Source organism: Miniopterus natalensis, chromosome 21 (genome assembly GCF_054644295.1).
Source record: "Miniopterus natalensis isolate mMinNat1 chromosome 21, mMinNat1.hap1, whole genome shotgun sequence".
In the NCBI taxonomy this organism is placed as follows: Eukaryota; Metazoa; Chordata; class Mammalia; order Chiroptera; family Miniopteridae; genus Miniopterus; species Miniopterus natalensis.
In genome coordinates, this window is record NC_142101.1 from 18,748,976 (window position 1) to 18,765,955 (window position 16,980).

Here is a 16,980-nt window from a genome sequence, read left to right on the forward strand (position 1 = left end):
GCAGCCCGTCCGCATCTGCGTTTCACTCGGGGCTGGGGCGCGGGCGGTTGCCGTGGTGATGGGGCGGCCTCTTGCGGGGGGGGGGGGAAGGGGGGCCCTGGCGCCGCCCCCCCCGCAGCCGGTGGGAAGCAGGACGCGGCGCGGCGGGTGTCGGAGTCGGGCCGAGGCGCCCCCCTGCGCACCCCCGGCCCGGGTCTGAGGGCAGCCGGGCCTGCGCGGCCTGCACCCCAAGGCGGCGGCCCCGGGAGCTGTAGGATCCGGGCGAAGTGGGGTGTGGTCCCAGCGGGGAGGAGCCGCGAGGACAGGCCGGTGCTGCGGGCCTGGGGGTGCGGGGCTCTGAGGCTGTGAAGTGCTCGGGGCGGTGGCAGGAGGCCCCCACAGCCTGACGCCCCAGGGCCCGAGCATCCCTCCCGCAGGGGCCTTGCGATGGGTTCAGGGTCCAGGGGGAGTTTAGTTGTTGCTGTGGCAAAATGTAGGAAGCAGCGAAAAGTGAAATATAAAGTTTTCAGACTGAACTTTAATGAGAAGACCAGTTGGTTAGAGGCCAGTTGTATGCTAAACCGGCCACAGGCTTGGTGGCTCCCGGCTCCACCAGGCAGCACCCACTGGGACGGAGGGAGCAGGACCGCACAGGCCTCGGGCGCTGGCTCTGAGCTCACCCGTGGGCCCTGTGCCCCCACCCGGGCAGGTGCCCCCCTCACCCCCACGGCCCCCGGTCACCGCCTGTCACCGCCCCACTGTCACCTGTCTGTGGGTTTCTGTTTGTTGATTTCCGTTTTCTGTCCCGTGGGAGTGAAGTCCCGGCTCCCGACTTTCCTGTCTAGTCACTGAGCTGGACACTCTGCAGGCCCCGCAGCCCCGCTGCAAAGGGCAGGGGCTGGTGCGGAAAGTGCCCCTTCCCGCCCGACACTCAGTGACCGCGCCCTGCGGGCGGCCACCTGGCTGCGCAGCCCTGGGGCCTGCCCGTGTGTTTCTGATCAGATGAGTGTTTGGCCAGAAAACGTGCTTCCCCCGAGCCCGTCTGTGGGTCGGCGAGCGGTCCCGCAGCGCGTCCTGTTTCTGTCTCCGCAGCTACGGCAGCTGGTGAACATGTGCATCAACCCGGACCCCGAGAAGCGGCCGGACGTCACCTACGTGTACGACGTGGCCAAGAGGATGCACGCGGGCACCGCCAGCAGCTGAGCCCGCGGGCACGACCGCGCCTGGCGCCTCCCTGCGGCCGCACCTCGAGCCTGTCCGGGCGTGCGAGGCGCCCCTCGGCTCACCTGCTCTGAACCCTTAACCAGTCTTCATATAAGCTTCATTTTGTACCAGTTTTAGTCGCCTTCTTGCAAAACCCAGATGACTTTGGATTAATCCGATTGCATGTTAGGGGAGTAAATGGGACACGATGGTTTTTAACGGCTAAAGATTTTAGACTTGTCTAGAGGTTTCTGCTGATAAATTGTGTCCCGATCGCCTCTCGGTGGCAAACACGGCAGGGGCCCCGGGACCCGCGAGAGACTCGGCCGAGCGGCACCCGAGTCAGCTGTGGTCCTTGGGGATGGACACAATTGTGAACTCTTGGGGTCGTTTTATTTTTAAAAGTTTGAAGTATGTGTTTAGTTCTTAGCATTGTAGCTTTAAAACATAATTCTTAAGAGAAACGTCGACATAAGCCATTTGAGAAACATTTGAAATTCTTAGGTTACACATTCAAAATGCAACTCTTAAATGTGAAAACATTTGGGGACAAAATGTGAGTCAGACACTGAAGAGGTTTTTGCTTTACTCTGTTTTGTTTTCCCACTTGCCCCCGCCCTGCGTGAAGCGGGATAAGTGAGTCCATTTAAAAAGCGGTGACGGATTGGTTTGGCTGGCGTGACAGAAATTTTGAAGGGTGCACATTACCGAGGCCTTTTTTGTGTTTTTCTCGTTGTTTGTACATTTGAGAAACAGCCTTTAAATAATCTCTCAGCTTCTTTATAATCTAAGTGCTCCACCCTAACTACACGGTCGTGTAAGCCTGTGTTTCGACTCATAGATTTTATTGAAGTTCTGATTGGTCCCCTTCAGAAATTTTTTTATATTTTTCAAGTTACTTTCTTATTTATATTCCATGTGCATTTTATCCATGAATGCTTCAGATTTCCTGACAACATTATACCCTTAAAAAGTATGTGGTGTCCCCCCACTTTTCCCGGACCGAGGACATGCACCCCAAGCTTCCCGGCCTGGGCCGCCTGCCCGCACCCCGGCTGCGCTGTTGGAGGGGAGGGAAGTGGGGGCGCTGTGCCCGTGAGCGTCGACACAGCGCAGCCCAGGCCCCAGGCTGTGATTTTGGAACACGTTTAAAGAAATGAGGACTGGCCGTGGAAATGGAGTTTCAGGAGGCGAACGCGTCTGCTGAGGAGCTTTTAAGCGAGTGCTGTGCCCCTGCGTGAAGAGGGGCGAGGGGCGCGTCCTGGACGGTGAGGTGAGGACACGGCGAGTCTCGTAGGCCCGTGCGGGGACGTCTTTCCCTGACTGGCCTCGCGTGCGTGGTGACCGTCCTCTCAGAACGGAGGCCGGGCCGAGTGGCTGTCGCCCTCGGGACGCCATGCCGCCCAGTGACCGTGGGATGGACAGCCGGACGGCGTGGCAGCCCGTCTTCGGACAGCAGACGCCTCCCTTTCGCCGACGTAACTGTGGTTTTGTTTCTTTCGTGTATTTTTCTTACAATCATTCAAATACATTCAAGGCATTTGCTGACTTTAAAAATGCATAAAGGGCTTTTATACAAAAGTATAAAAACTCCTCCTTTTCCCAAATTTAATCAGTCCCGGCGTTGGCGTCTTCATTGGTGACGGCGCCCGGAGGGTCATTCACCTGGGGGGCGGGAAGCCTGTGGCCGGCTCGGGGCTGGGTGCCCGTTGTCCCGGAGCCCGAGGCTCGCTCACGAGTGACACCTGTCTCGGAGCGATGGGCGGGCGGCTTTGCCCAGAGCGTCCTGTTCATTTGGAGGAGACGCGGTCGGCTGAGGAAGCGTTGCTCACGCGGAACGGACATGCTCCTTTTTCTCACGATCTTAAAAAATTTGTGGATCTAAAAGTCATTGGCTGCACCCTCATGGTGACCCCACCGGCCCGAGGAAAATGGGGAGGGTTGAATGATCAGGGACATCCATCATCTTTCTCTACACATGGAACCTTTTCCCGAAGAAACCACAGCCTAAAAAACATTTTAATTTTGAATGGGGTCGTTTTAAAGAATCATGAAGATGACCAGGAGTTTTAATTTTTATAATCATATAAAAGGCTGTCCTTGCATGTTCCGTCCGTAGGCGAACTGTGTGTTGACTAAGTAAAGCATCTGAATGGTGTGAGGAAAGTGAGGTGGAAGGTGCACCCGGCCCTCGGCCTTGCGTGGACATCGGCACTGGTTCCGGGACGCGGGGGACGCTGGTCTGTGCTGAGGTTTGGGGTGGCGGCCGAGGGCGTCCCTGGGTCAGCGCAGAGTCGGCCGCGCACAGGGGTGGTAAGTGTGGTGAGACGTCACCGCCGTTCCCCGAACGCCTTCTCTTCGGCATAGGGTCCTGTTTCAATATACTTCAGGCGTTGCTGTTACCATTTACCTGATATTTATTTTAGCCAAAATGTTATCCATATTAAATGTTTTTCCCTTTACAATGAATGTATTATGTGTATAACCCGCAAGTGCGTAATTACCCTGTGCCTCGTCTTTCACTAGTACTGTACCATGGACTTCTTTTGTGAGATACTTTTATTTTGTTAAGCTTCCGATACACATGCTAGGAAAACTCTGATGTTAGCTTGGAAAATTGTATAATATCCTAATATAAATAAAATATAAAAATAAAAAACAAGCACAATAAACTTTTTATGGATCTGCGATGTTTTTCCCCGAAGTCTACCGTTATTTGTTTCACTTGGCATCCCGCTTAGGGACACAGCCCCCACTCACGTGCGTCGCTCGGCGGGTTTGGGACGCCCAAGGGGCCTTGCCCAGGGTGGCCGCGGAGCTCCGCCTGACAGCCCAAGGAGTAAACTGAGGCTCGTCCTCACGCGTCCCTCTCTCTGCAGCGCATCCTTCTGCCTTTGAGCAGGAAAAGGTCCCTCAAATTATAAGAAGTTTAAAATGTAGCCCACAGATGAATTCCCCGTAATAATGAGGCGGTAACGGGGTCGATTTGGTGTAATCACGTCAGTTGGGGTTTTTTTTCCTGCTTCTGTGGATTTGTCAAAACACTTTGTCACAGAAGAGCACACGTGGGAACAACTGTTGTCTCGAGCTGGGGCCGCTTCGGGGGGGCTGAGCCCCTCGCCTGGGGGCCGGGCAGTGTGGCCGGCAGGCGCCCCGCCAGCCCGACGGCGGAGCACAGTCCCCCCCCCCCCGACTGCTCTGCGTCTGAGGCTCTCTTCCAGGTGAGGCTGCAGAGCCGGCTCTTATGTTCACAAAAGTCAGGTTAGTATCTTTGTACCTCAAAACGGAGCAATTATTTTCCTTCCAGCAGGTTCGGCCGCCTCCGCGTTGGCGCCAGCACTGCCCACTGCAGGCCGCCGGGCGCCGTCCCCGGCGTGGCTTCGTTCCCCGGAGCCCCGCTGGTCCTGGCCATTGATCCGGCGGGAGCTCAGGTGCGCTCGGCCACGACTCGCCCTCCCCCCGCGCCTCGCTCCTCTCCAGGGACAGCCAGGCACAGGAACCGCCCCTCGCGCCTCGTGTCTGTCCACAGGCTTGGGAACCAGGTGTCGCTTCCCTGAGGTCAGGAAGGACATGTAGCCTGCATGTGCGTGTATATGCATGTGCGTGTGTATGCATGCGTGTGCGTGTGCATGCGCACGCGTGTGCATGTGTATGTGTGCACGTGTATGTGCAGTGTGTTGACGCACATGTGCAGTGTGCATGTATGTGGACCCGCAGTGTGCATGTGTGCACACGTGTGTGTGTGCATTTGTGTGTGAGTGCACATTGTACTCCAAGATTCAGCTTTTCCTTAGGCTACAGACACCACAGGAACTCACCTGCTAACAAAAACGAGGAATTCGGAAGGTTTTCCCTCTTTAGAAGCGGGAGTGGCATTTTCTAGAGAGAGCACCATTCCCTGAGATTGCCGACGGCACGTCTCATGCTGCTGATGTAAAATGAGGCGGCTTACACTTGGCCCAGGTCACTACAGAAAACCGTCCCATTTTATGTATTTGGTGGCAATGGGGGGGGACGATTTTTTTTAAACTTGTATCTTAGATGAGTCATCAATTCAGGGTGAGAATTTCTTCTAATAAAACTTCAGGTAAATGCCATTTCCCCAAATGTGCGCTGTGAGGCGGGAATGGTCGACCTGGACTCGGGTCTCGTTGCCGTAGGTCTGGGACTACGGGGTGTGAGGATGGGAGGCTCTGCCAGCCCACCCTGGGTCCCACATGCTCCTTTCTCTAAACGGGCCACCCGCTTGTGTCAGCCCCTGACGTGCCCTTAGAGTTTCCCGGGCACCAGTCTAACAAGACGGCCTGTGTGCGCTGCTCCTGGGGAGGGTGGGCTCTCCGTGTGTATCTTCAGAGACTTGAGCTCGTTCCCAATCTTACATGACGGCGCTTTTCACTTTCAGGATGTGTTATTTTAAAAACTCTAAAGGGTCCCTAATAATATTCCTCTTAAAACACCCAGCGAGTCACTATTGGAAATAAACCCAAAGTTACTCTGCTTCTAGAAGGAATAGAAATGATCTTTAACTCGACGGTTCTCTCTTTGAAAATAAGTAGCTATACTTGAGTTGACCCTTTCGAGTTAATTTTTTTAACAAAAAAAAAAAGGGGGCGGCGGGAGGGACCACTGCTTTGTACCAAAAAATAAAAAATGAAGTGGAAGCTATTCCCGGGTGCAGAGACATGACACTCCCTGCAAAATAAAAATTAAAAAACTACTCGGGGTTGGCAGCTCAGACTGGAGTCTATTTCCCTTTGCAAGACTGGAAAGGAAATTGTTCTAGACACCAGCTCCTCCCAGGAACCTGTAACTCTCGCTCTTGGCTGGAAAGCTACAGCTAAATGGGTGTAAACTGTTTAACATCAGTCAAGAGACACTGGGAAGAGGCCTCCTGGGCTCCGCCTGGCTCCTACCAGGCCCCACAGGGCTTTAGTTGGAGCCCAAGAGCGAGCAGATCGGAGAGCGAGCGAGAGCTGGTTGGAGAGAGAAATTCTCAGGGACTGAGTCTGAGAGGCCCAGCCAGAAACACAGGTAATGAAATTCTTGGAGCAATTATGTGGAGATACGATGAAACCGGTTCTGCGCTGGGTGCAATCCCAGGCAAATTGTACCCTTATGAGACAGGCTCCTGCGTGGTCAGCGGGCACCGGGCACTGGGGGGCCCGGGCCAGCCCCCCATGCCCTCCCTGTCCCCAGGCTGTGTGGCTGAGCCGTCCTGTCCACAGGCACCGGGCATCGGGCAGCAATATCAGCCCCTCCAGAAAGCAGTGCTCCCCTACCCGTCTCCCCGCCCCCAGGGGCCAGCGCGCAAGGGGGTTGTGAAGTGACCGTCTACCAAATTGCAGTAAACAGAAGAAACTTTATTGATCTCTTGCTTTGAAGGGCTGAGAAGCAGTGGGGGAAATTGGGAAACAAATATCACAGGGCTCCGTGGGATGCCCTCCGGGCAGAACCAACCCGAGGAGGCGACTCCAGCCCGCCCGCTGCCCAAGGCCGCGGGGCTCTGCGCGTGGATTTCTCAGCACAGAACTGAGCGAACAGTCATTTTTCGCCTCACTGGGTGGGGCATGGGCCTCATTTCTCCTTTGGGTGTTTCTCCCAGTTACACCTGAGGGGCCACTGGGGCCACTGGCATCCCGGAGGGCGTGAGCGGGAGTCAGCCTCTCCTCATGACTAATCTCCTTTTAGCATCGGCTCTGAGGGACCCTTTTATTTAGAGCTGAGACCCGTGGTTTGCCAGATACTCCAGTTTTCTGCAGCGGAGAGAATTTTGCAGGACGAGCTCAGTGATGTAAACCCTTTGCCTTCCTCACACCCGGAATCTGATTGTTGGGGACATTGTCCTCGGGTGACAGGGTGGGGAGCAGAGTTCATTCTCCGGCCCCATCAGGAGTCTTATTAAATGGTTCCTGGAGGGGACCGGCCTCCGGAATTTGGGATCATAAATCGTGCTTCGCAGGAGTCTCAATTATCGTCTTCACGTCGACTCGGAGAGGCCTGTGAGGTTGAGATGCAATATTTCATTCCCGACACTTAATCTATGAGGGTGGCCTTGGAGACCTATTATGCCTTTAAAATAATTTATGTACGCCCTCGACTGTGCGATGCCCAGGGGCTGTCACAACGCTTCGGGGTCTCTAAGTAGGTTCAACGGGCCAGTTGCAGTGAGGAGTTAACTGGGGTTCCCCGAGCCCCACAGCCAAGGAGGAAAGCCGGGGGCTTCACTCAGACGGTTACGAATCTGCCCCCACCGGCCAAACGCCTCTCGCAGCAGGTGGAGGAAAGGGCGTGGGTCTCGCAGTCAGACCGGCGGGGCTTCTTCCTTCGCTGCCACCCGAGACCGTCGGGCTTGAGTCATATCTGAGCCTTAGCTCCTTCCTCTCTAAAAGGGATTAAAAAAATATTTATTTCAACCAGTATTTATTTATCGGTTGTGAGGCAAAAACTAAGCTGGCCACACAGTCCCCACTGCGTCATGGGTAAAGCTAGAAGCTCGTTCGCCTTCAAGGTAAGTCACGCAGCCCGGCCGGCGTGGCTCAGCGGTTGAGCGTCGACCTGTGAACCAGGGGTCAAGGTTCGATTCCCGTCAGGGCCCAGGCCCGGTGGTGGGCTCCTCGATCCCCAGCAGGGGGCGCGCAGGAGGCAGCGGACCTGTGACTCTCATCATTGATGTTTCTCTCTCGCTCCCTCTCCCTTCCTCTCTCTGACAGCAATAAAAATATATTTTAAAAAAAAAAGGTAAGTCACACAGATGACGATCCGCTTGCCCTCCCCCTTTCCCCTGGATTCCTTCCTGCGGATTACTTGGGGCCCACGTCCAGATGAATTTCTTACGTTGGTCTCCACACTATCTCAGGGGCCGTCTGTGAGCCCTTGTGGGACGGACGCAGAACAGGTTCATAGCAGCTGCCAAGGCGACTCCCCACTGACCCCGGGAGGGGACAGCTGAGTCACCCCCCGCTGAGCACACTCACCAGGGACCTATAGACCCACCACTGTCCGTAGTTTGTCCACTTTCTTCCAAGTTGCAAATCTCTCCCGTCGTCTTTCCCCACTGCCCCCTTCGTTGGTCCCACTGCATTCCAGGGGGCTCCTCAGCTCATAAACAGGGAGCCTTAAGTGTCCTTAGCAGGAGTCCTGGGCCCTTACCTTTCCGGGAGCCGTTTCTTGGCCCGAGCAGCGCCCGCTTTCGGGCCTTTCTCGCCGCCTCGCACAAGGCTGAGTCCCCCGTCTCAGCTGCTCTCAGCACCGCCTTGTCTGGTCTTATCTTTGACCCTTCCCTGTCCACTGGCACGAATTTCTGCCTCCACTGCCTCTTCGGCTGCTGAACATTCGGGAGCGAAGCGAGTCGCAGGCTCTTTTGTGCTGGATAAGTTTTAACTTGTTGGGAGAGGTGGGGCCACCCTCTAACAGGTGGGAGGGAGAAGATGCGGCCTCCCCACAGCTAAATGCCATGCTTTCACGTAAAAAGCTCAAAGAAAGCAAATAAAATAACCCTCTGAAAAACCTCAACACACACACACGGTCACACTCACACATAGTCTCACCCACAGTCACAGTCTCACACAGTTACACACACTCACACACCCTAAAAAGAACAAAAATCCACACTGTGTGTGCGATGAGACTGTGGCAATGGGGGGCGTGGATTATTATTCAAGAAAAAAATAGATATTTTTTGATGTTTAAGAATCCCGTGTCGGGGGAGCATCATAAAAGAGCAGGAGAGAAGAGATCATTCCCCCAAGAAAGTCTATCGTATTGACTGACAGACAGAATCGATGGCAAATAGATCCTTTAAACTTTCAAAGTTTTCCTCCAGTCAAAGATGAAAATTAAGTACAAATTGTCTAATTTGTACCATTCTCGGATTTTTAAGACACCAGGAAAACGACCGAACAAGGACGTGCTCCCCTGTCGAATGTACGTCATGTGCTGCTTAGTTTGAAATGAGACTTTTTGGTCTCAGCTTTTGTTTTGTTTTGTTTTGTTTTACGGGGCAGCAAAAGCTCCACAAAATACCCGTCCTATGCAGCTAAAATAATGGAGCACTTGCAGTCCTGTCCAGCTAAAAGAATAACTGAGCCGCACATTTATTCACGGCCTTCTGGTGAGGTCGGGGCCTGGGCCTTCACATTCGACGACATCCCTTCAGCCCTGTTTCCACTTGACGTTATTCCCAAAGCCCTCAGCCGCCTCCCGCCTCTCACCCGCCAGCGTCCCTGCTGGTGTCAGCGCCGGGCTTTGACTCCTCCCAGGACCGGCTCCGTTGCGCCCAGTAACCCGTGTGAGGTCCGACTTCTGTAGGACCCTTCTGGGTTTCTAACCGACGCGTCTAATAATGTTCCCATATGTGCGCATGTAAACAGACACGGATAGACGTGAAAAGAAAGACTCGAGATTCAAACAAAAGCAGTAACAGGTCCAAATCGATATCACAGTTCCATTACATTGTCTTCAGTAATTTTAATATTCGGTGAATGTTTGGGTTGAGAGTTACCAACCATTAGAGTTGAACAGATGAGCTCCAAGAGCTGTGTTCACTTGATCCAAAGAAACACCCCCTCCCCAGGGATGTAACAAGGTTCCCCCTGAAGAGACAATATGTTGCTGCCAGAATGGGTCCCCTCCTCCAGCATGTTCCGGGCAAGACCATCCCCATCTCCCGGGAACTTCACACGTTACCAGCTCGCAGATTTGAATTTGCATCTGAGTTTTTGGTTAGAATTCTCACCGACAGCTCGGCGTGACCACCAGCCCACAGAGCACCTTTGTGTGAATCAGAAAAAACAGCCTCTGCCTTGAAGATACTTTGTTTCCATCCCTCAGCCGGCGTTGCAACAGCTAATTGAGTTAAACAAGACTCTTCACTGCCACCTACTGGAGGAAGTGTCAAAATAACCATGAAAATCTGTGACTAAAGGACACACAATGGTTTGTGGGGGCCCCGGGCTGAGCCTTGAGAACCCACCAGTGTTTTTCAGTTCAGACTTTCATAAAGTTTAAATTTTTGAAGAAATAGACCGCTGTAACATAAGGAACTTAACGAAACCAAGACCTTTGTGGGGTCTGGTGTCAGTGCAGATGTGGTCTTGGTTGATGCAAAAGGTATTTTCATCATTAGGTATCTTAGATTTGCTTTTATCACTTTAAGATGAAAAAAAAATTCTCAGATTAGTATGTAAATACCTATTAAAAGGTGCTTGGCTTTAAACATGTGTGAGAACCACAACATCAATTTATTTGGCAAGTTACAAACCCATCTTTATTTTTTCTTTAAAAAAAAAATTAGTGAATTTATTGGGGTGACACTGATTAACAAAATTACATAGGTTTCAGGTGCAATGTTCTATAATACGTCATCTGTATACGTATCGTGTGTGCACCACCCCAAGTCAAGCCTCCCTCCGTCACCTCGGCCCCTCTGGCTCTCTCCCACCCCCACCCCTTTCCCTCTGGTCATCACCACACTGTCTGTGTCTATGAGGTTTTTTTTTCTGTGATAAATCCCTTCACCTTTTTCACCCAGCCCCCAACCCCCTCCCCTCTGACACAAGTTTGATTAAAATAAATTTTTGCCTAAATTTTTACTAATCCTGAGAGCAGAGGAATTTATGAATTAAATATGGAACTTTTAGGGAGAACTGTTGGCATCCCTTGTTGAAATCTATGACCTCTCTGTGCCTCTCGTTTCTACTTTCTCCCAATTACCCTTCCTATTTTTATTCATTTTTTTAACTGAACCATCGGGAACACATATTCCAACCTTTCATCACACCGGCCCGATCCATTCCTGTTCCTTCCCCTCCCACCTGAGCAAGTTTAAGCTTTTTTTTATCACCTACACCTGACACAAGCAAATGAAAACAGAAGTTTTGGGGGCTCATGTTGATTGGTTACCGTAAGTGCATCGGTGCCGGCAATATGTTTACAAAAACCACCCTCTTAATTATAGTCCCGTAATTGATTGAAAACTGCGCAAACATCCGAATACAGTAAAATCTAAAGTACCGATTGTCGTTGGGCTAATTTTGAAATATTTGGGGTGTTTACTTCCAAGGGAGTACAGGCTGGACTCTAATGATCTATCACAAGCCATAGATATCTAGGTGACAACCCCAAAGCGAGCTGTTTGAAAAGTAGGTGTGCGCTCAGCTTGGTGCTTAAATGTTTCCCCAGCCTCGGCCCCCAACCTCGTGTCAAGAGCGTCGCCCCGAACGTTTTCAGGAGCTGAGGACAGGCCGGTGGTGGAACCGAGAAACGCCACCTCGCCCTGGGGGGAGCCGTCGGGCACGCGGGACACGGACGGAACGGGAGGGGAGCGATTGCTGTTGTTACATCATGTTCGGGGCTGGTTCTGGTTACTTTGTAGCTTAGGAAGGACCCGGGAGGCTGGACATCTTTCCGCTGGGGCTGGGCGGACGGTTCCAGCTCTGAGTCGCTCCAGCCACAACGCGCACCGGTCGCCGAGAAAGGAAAATGCCACCTGAACGAACTGAAATGACCCCGCGATCTGGACAAATTATTCACCTTTTAAAGCTTCCGTTCCCTTCAGAAGTTGAGAGGATTCCACATGACAATGTAGGAAGAGCACTTAGCCTGTGCCGGGCACACAGCACGTTTTCCAAACACCCGGGCCTGATGCTGTTTCAACAGCAAGGAAACAAACGCTGTTCTTTGTCCACAGGGCCCGGTCGGATGGGCCCCGGGTTCCCCGTGGACGCCGCGCTGCGGGCTTGGGCGACGGTAACATTATTTTCTCCTTAACTGAGATTTTGAATGGTTTTTGTTTTGCTTTGCTGTTGAAAAGGTGCTAATTCCCTTTCTGACCTCTAAGTTGTTTCCATAACACCGCAGACAAATCAGACCCAGCCAGAACCTTTCATCAGAACGTTTATTGGGCACAACCCGCGTCCTCGGAGAAGTAATTTGCGCTTGTAATTCCTCGCTGAACGATTTCCTTGTATACAGGGGGTTCGGAGAAATGAGCAGACGAACGCTTCCCGTCTGTGTAAAGTAGCTGTGGCCGGATATAAACCCATCCTGTGTGTGTGTGTGTGTGAGCATGTGCCTGTGTGTGCGAATTGGCGTCTAGCTTCTTTCTGCTCAAAATCAAGGAGGCCTGGCTGGCGTGGCTCAGCGGTTGAGCGTCCACCTAGGATCCAGGAGATCGCGGTTCGATTCCCGGTCAGGGCACATGCCCAGGGTGCGGGCTCGATGCCCAGCAGGGGGCGCTCAGGAGGCAGCCGATCCATGACTATCATCATTGATGTTTCTCTCTCTCTCCCTCTCCCTTCCTCTCTCTGAAATCAATAAAGACATTTTTTTAAAAAACATAAGGAGTCTGAAATTGTGAAATAATTCCTATCCATTCACGCCTCAGAGACCGTCCCCTACAGGGGCCACGAGAATAGCCATGGCCGGTAGAGAGCCCGGCTACTGCCCGGCACCTTGCTGGCTGCTTCCACACGTGACCTGCATGCTCCCGTCTTACTTCCCCAGTTCTACAGACGTGAAGGGGGAGGCTCAGGGCGTCTAAAGGACCTGAGCAAGTCTCGAGAACGTGCGAATGCCAGAGCCAGAGTCTGCCTCGGGCGCGGCATCCAGGGCCTGTGGCATCCACGGCCTGTGGCCTGTGCCCTCTTCCAGCCCCAGGACCCCTTGTGTTTTGCGAACTGCATCTGCCCGTGGAGAGGGTGCCCCACCCGAGCTCAGGGATGGCTCTGCCCGCTGCTCCCGAGGGCTCTCACGCCACAGGATTCCCAGCTGGGATATTTAATATCGGAGCACCGCACAGTGATCAGCGTTGAGGTTGCATGGAAAACGAAATCGACGTGGTCCAGCCGAACAGAGACGGGCTGGAAGGAAAGAGAGGGGAAGGTGACCCCGGGGACACGGCGGCTCCTCAGGTCTTCCCAGAGCTGACACCTTCCAACGTCAGCCGACCTCCCTCTGGGCGTTAACGGGGTCTGGGGGCTGCTGTCGCCCATCCCCGGCCCTGACGCCCTCTCTCAACTAATTCCTGGAGAAATTGCAGGCGAGCCCCCCCCCCCCCCCCCCACGGTGCCTCTTTCATGATCTGAGATGGGCATTAACCAAGCCCGGGGCCTGGCCCGGGGAGAAGCGCATCTCCTAGTCTCTTTGGACTGATACAGTTTCTCCTGGCGCTGGGCTCCCACCGTCGGAAACACTGTAGCGTTTTACTGGTTCGCAGAAGATGAAATTGTTACCAGATGTGAAAGTCAGAGAGCCCGGGAACAACTTCTGCTTTCAAACGGGTCGCTTTCCATCTTGAAAAAGAAAGACAGGGAGGCTCCGGTCGCCAGCCAGGGTGTATAAAAAAAAAAAAAAAAGCGGTGGAGCCATTTCCCCACCCGAATTTTATAATCATTTAGTCTCTGGATGGAGCATTGGAATCAGGGGACGTGTGCTAATTCCCCTAATTCCCTGCAGGCTTTAGAGATTCCTTCTTTTGAAGGCCCGCAAGCCTTGGGTTTCCAGAACAAAGCAATTAAATGACTTTCACCTGGTGACACCCCGGCCGCCGACGGGCCGGCCTCGCAGGAGATGGCAGCATTGTTCCTGGACGTGTCGCCCGCCCGGCCCGGTGGCTCCGCAGCATCAAAGGCTTATAGAAATGGAAATACTCCCCGGCGGCCTCCCCACCTGCCTCGCTAACGAGGGCAGCGATTCCACCGGGCCCCCCGCGCGCCCGCGGACGCCGAGGAGACGGCAGCTCCACGGAGAAGGCGAAGACGCCGGAGAAGAACAGTGGGCGGGGGCCTGGGCTGCCCCGAGGCTTTTCACGGGTCGCCCTGGAAACTCGCGGAAACACGCCCGGCATTGTCATCTGTATCCAGGGGACCATTCACCGCGTCCACTTAGGTTCCTCCAAGAATAAGTCTCCGCTTCCCTGATCGCGATAGAAAGCGTCTCCGTTGATGCCCAAGGGCGGCAGGAGCTCCCCTTTTGACTGAGGAAACACACAGGCGACTGACAAACCTGACAAGGGACAACGTGGGGACAGGGCGCCCGTCGCCCCCATTGCCGGGCCTCTGCAAGGACAAACCCCAGCCGGGCGCAGAGAGAACATCCGAGTCCCCAAAATCAACCCGCAGCGCGGCTCTGAGTGCTCGCCGGGCGTCGCCTTCCCCTCCCCGTTTCCCCCGGGACAGGCTGAAAACTTCAGTCGTTTCTGTCACCCGGGTTGGCGAGGACAGGACGGGTGCTCCGAGCCGAGCCCCCCGTTGACGTGGCCCGGGGGCCGAGTGCGAGGTGTCGCGTAAATGCAGGGTGGGGGCCTCTGCTGTAACCCCGGAAACTCCGTCTCTGGGACTCAGCCCCCGAGGGCGTCGCGGCGGCGGCAGTTTCCCGGTTCTTGTCTCTGCCCGTTGGAGCTGCGACGCAGGAAACGGTCGCCGTGGCCCCGGCGGGAGGCGAAGAAGCCGTCGTCCGTTCGCCGTTAGGCCGTCTGGGTGCTTTGAGATTTAGTGGCGCCGTAGTTCAGTGACAGATGCTCCTGTAAACACAGATCACGGAGACATGAGCGCGTGTGAAAAAGCGCCCGCGACCCGGCAGCCCTGGGTCCACCTTTCCCGTGGACGCCGGGGGCGCGCAGGAGCTGAAGCGGCATTTGTCCGTCCCCGATTTAGAAGCTGTCCCATGGAGCTTGCAGACCGGGGCGCGTCTGCCCTGGACGTTAGGCTTCACCCGTGTCAGCTGTCTCTCCACGTTCCTCCCCCCCCTCCCCCGTTCTTTCATTTTTCTTCTCGAAATAAAACCGAGCACCTGCTCCGGCCCCAGCGTTGTGTCCGGGGCCACGCGGCAGCCGTGGAACGTGAGCCCCCCACAGAGTCGCCTTGCCGTCCGGTTTCCTGCCCTGATTCTCTCTATTACAACTTTAAGTTTTTATCCCAGGACTGGGCCCCGACAGGGACGCCCCTGGGCGGGGTTTTCCTGACGCTGTGTGCACGCGTGTGCTCCCGAGTCAGGGACACGGACACGTGGGGTGCCTCTTCCACGAGCTCACGGCAGAGACCTGGTTCCGTGGGAGGGGAGCCTTCACGGCCCTGCTTCCCGAAGACTCGCCGCCCAGATGGCGACGCGGCTTCCGTTGGCCCCTCGCCGCAGCTCTCCTGGTCTTTCCAGCTGAAAATTACGGTTTCGCTGGGAACGGAAGGCCTGGTTGGGTTTCCATCGAGTGATAAACGTCGGCAGGGTGACGGACGGGCGCTCAGACCCAGCTCTGGGGGGCCTGGGGGGTCCGTCGCCCGGGGCTGCGCCTCCCAAGGCAGGCGCTTGACGAGGGCTCGGCTCGGCTGGGGCTGGAGGCAGACCAGGCACAGCCTCTGTGCCGCAGGGTTGTTCCCGGGGTCGGTGCTTCACTCCGAGGACGTTTCCCTCTGAACAGGACAGGGAGGTGGCCTAGGGGACCACAGGGACCCCGGGGGCCCTGGGATAAGTAATAAGAAGCAATGAGTGCGGATCCGACAGCTGAGCTGGGTCTGACTCACGTCGAGCATCATGCCGATGGGTCGAGGCCCAGGGTCGGGCTCAGTCACGCTGGGCAGGGACCGCGCACATTTTCTAAACGGGAAAGAAATGTCCAGATGGCACAATTCGATCGCACCCGAGTAAAGTTGTTTGTTTGTCTGTTTTTAAGAGTAATTGAATCGAACCTGGTTCCTGAGGGCTGGCTTTTGAAAATGTGGTCTTCGGTTGGTTTCGCTCCCATGGACGAATCCTGGAGAGAGATCAACGTGTTTGGAGAAATTCGGGCGAAATGGCTGCGTTCGCGGCCTGAGTTGTCTTTTATCGTCCAAGAGCTGACGCAGCTTCGCGGGACGAGCCTTCGGCGCTAGGCCCGGGGGACGCCTGGCTGAGCCGTGTCCCCATTTCTTGCTCCCTGACGTCCTCGGGCCAGAGCCTGAAGCCAGCTGGCCCCCATCTTCCTAATTACAAGGAATTAGAAGTCCTCTCATCCCATTAAGGCTGGTGGTTCATTTAAAAAAAAAAATAGTTTTGCCCGGCCCGGCGTGGCTCAGCGGTTGAGCGTCGACCTGGGATCCAGGCGATCGGGGTTCGATTCCCGGTCAGGGCACAGGCCCGGGCTGTGGGCTCGATCAATGACTCTCTCATCACTGATGTTTCTGTCTCTCTCTCTCCCCCTCCTTTCCTCTCTCTGAGATCAATAAAGATATATTAAAAATAAAATAAAAAATAGTTTAGTGGGGAAACATCAAACGACCTCTGTGTGCACAGCACAGGCTTTTGACTTTACATGAAATGCGGGCGATGGAGTCATCTGAGGCTCCCGCCGACGGCACCGAGGAAACGGGCGTCTTCCTGACGCTGCGCTGCCCGCCGGGCCTCTTGGTCCTGGTCCGGACCCATCGCGGCGGCGACGACGGGTGACCGTGCCCCCGGGAAGCCGTGCCCGCGTCCTGCAGGCAGAACCCGATTCATGCCGGAGGGACTCAGAATTCACAGGGGCGAAAGCTCGTGTTGAACGTTAGCCTAAGGACAGCCCGACTCACGTTCGAACATAGACATTGCGGATGGCTCAGTTGAGGTCATTTTAAGAGAAAACACAACAGAAAAACCAACCTCAGATCTTCGGTCGAAGACTCGATCTCTTTCTCGACGTTATAAAACATTTCTAAACTACGACTGCGCTTCCGTCCGCGATTTCCTTTTGCACTTTCCGTCCCCGGGGATCCCTCCGTTCCCCCTGCTGTGGCCGGTGGATTCCCCGGCTTCCTTCCCTCCTTCCTGTGCATTTCCAGGGCTCCCCCCCCT

General features: G+C 54.7%; 1 protein-coding gene across 3 annotated transcripts in view; it reads left to right on the plus strand.

Moving 5' to 3' along the window:
- The window catches only part of NEK7 (NIMA related kinase 7), a 44,121-nt gene extending 41,374 nt beyond the window's left edge, over positions 1-2,747 (plus strand). For 2 of the 3 annotated variants that reach the window (XM_087829015.1, XM_087829016.1), the window contains one exon: positions 1,072-2,747. In XM_087829015.1, coding sequence (XP_087685141.1) covers positions 1,072-1,182 — 111 coding nt within the window. In that variant the 3' untranslated portion in view covers positions 1,183-2,747. The remainder of the gene's footprint in view (positions 1-1,071) is intronic. The other variant, XM_087829017.1, reaches the window with a different exon arrangement.
- Positions 2,748-16,980: the final 14,233 nt, after the last annotated feature.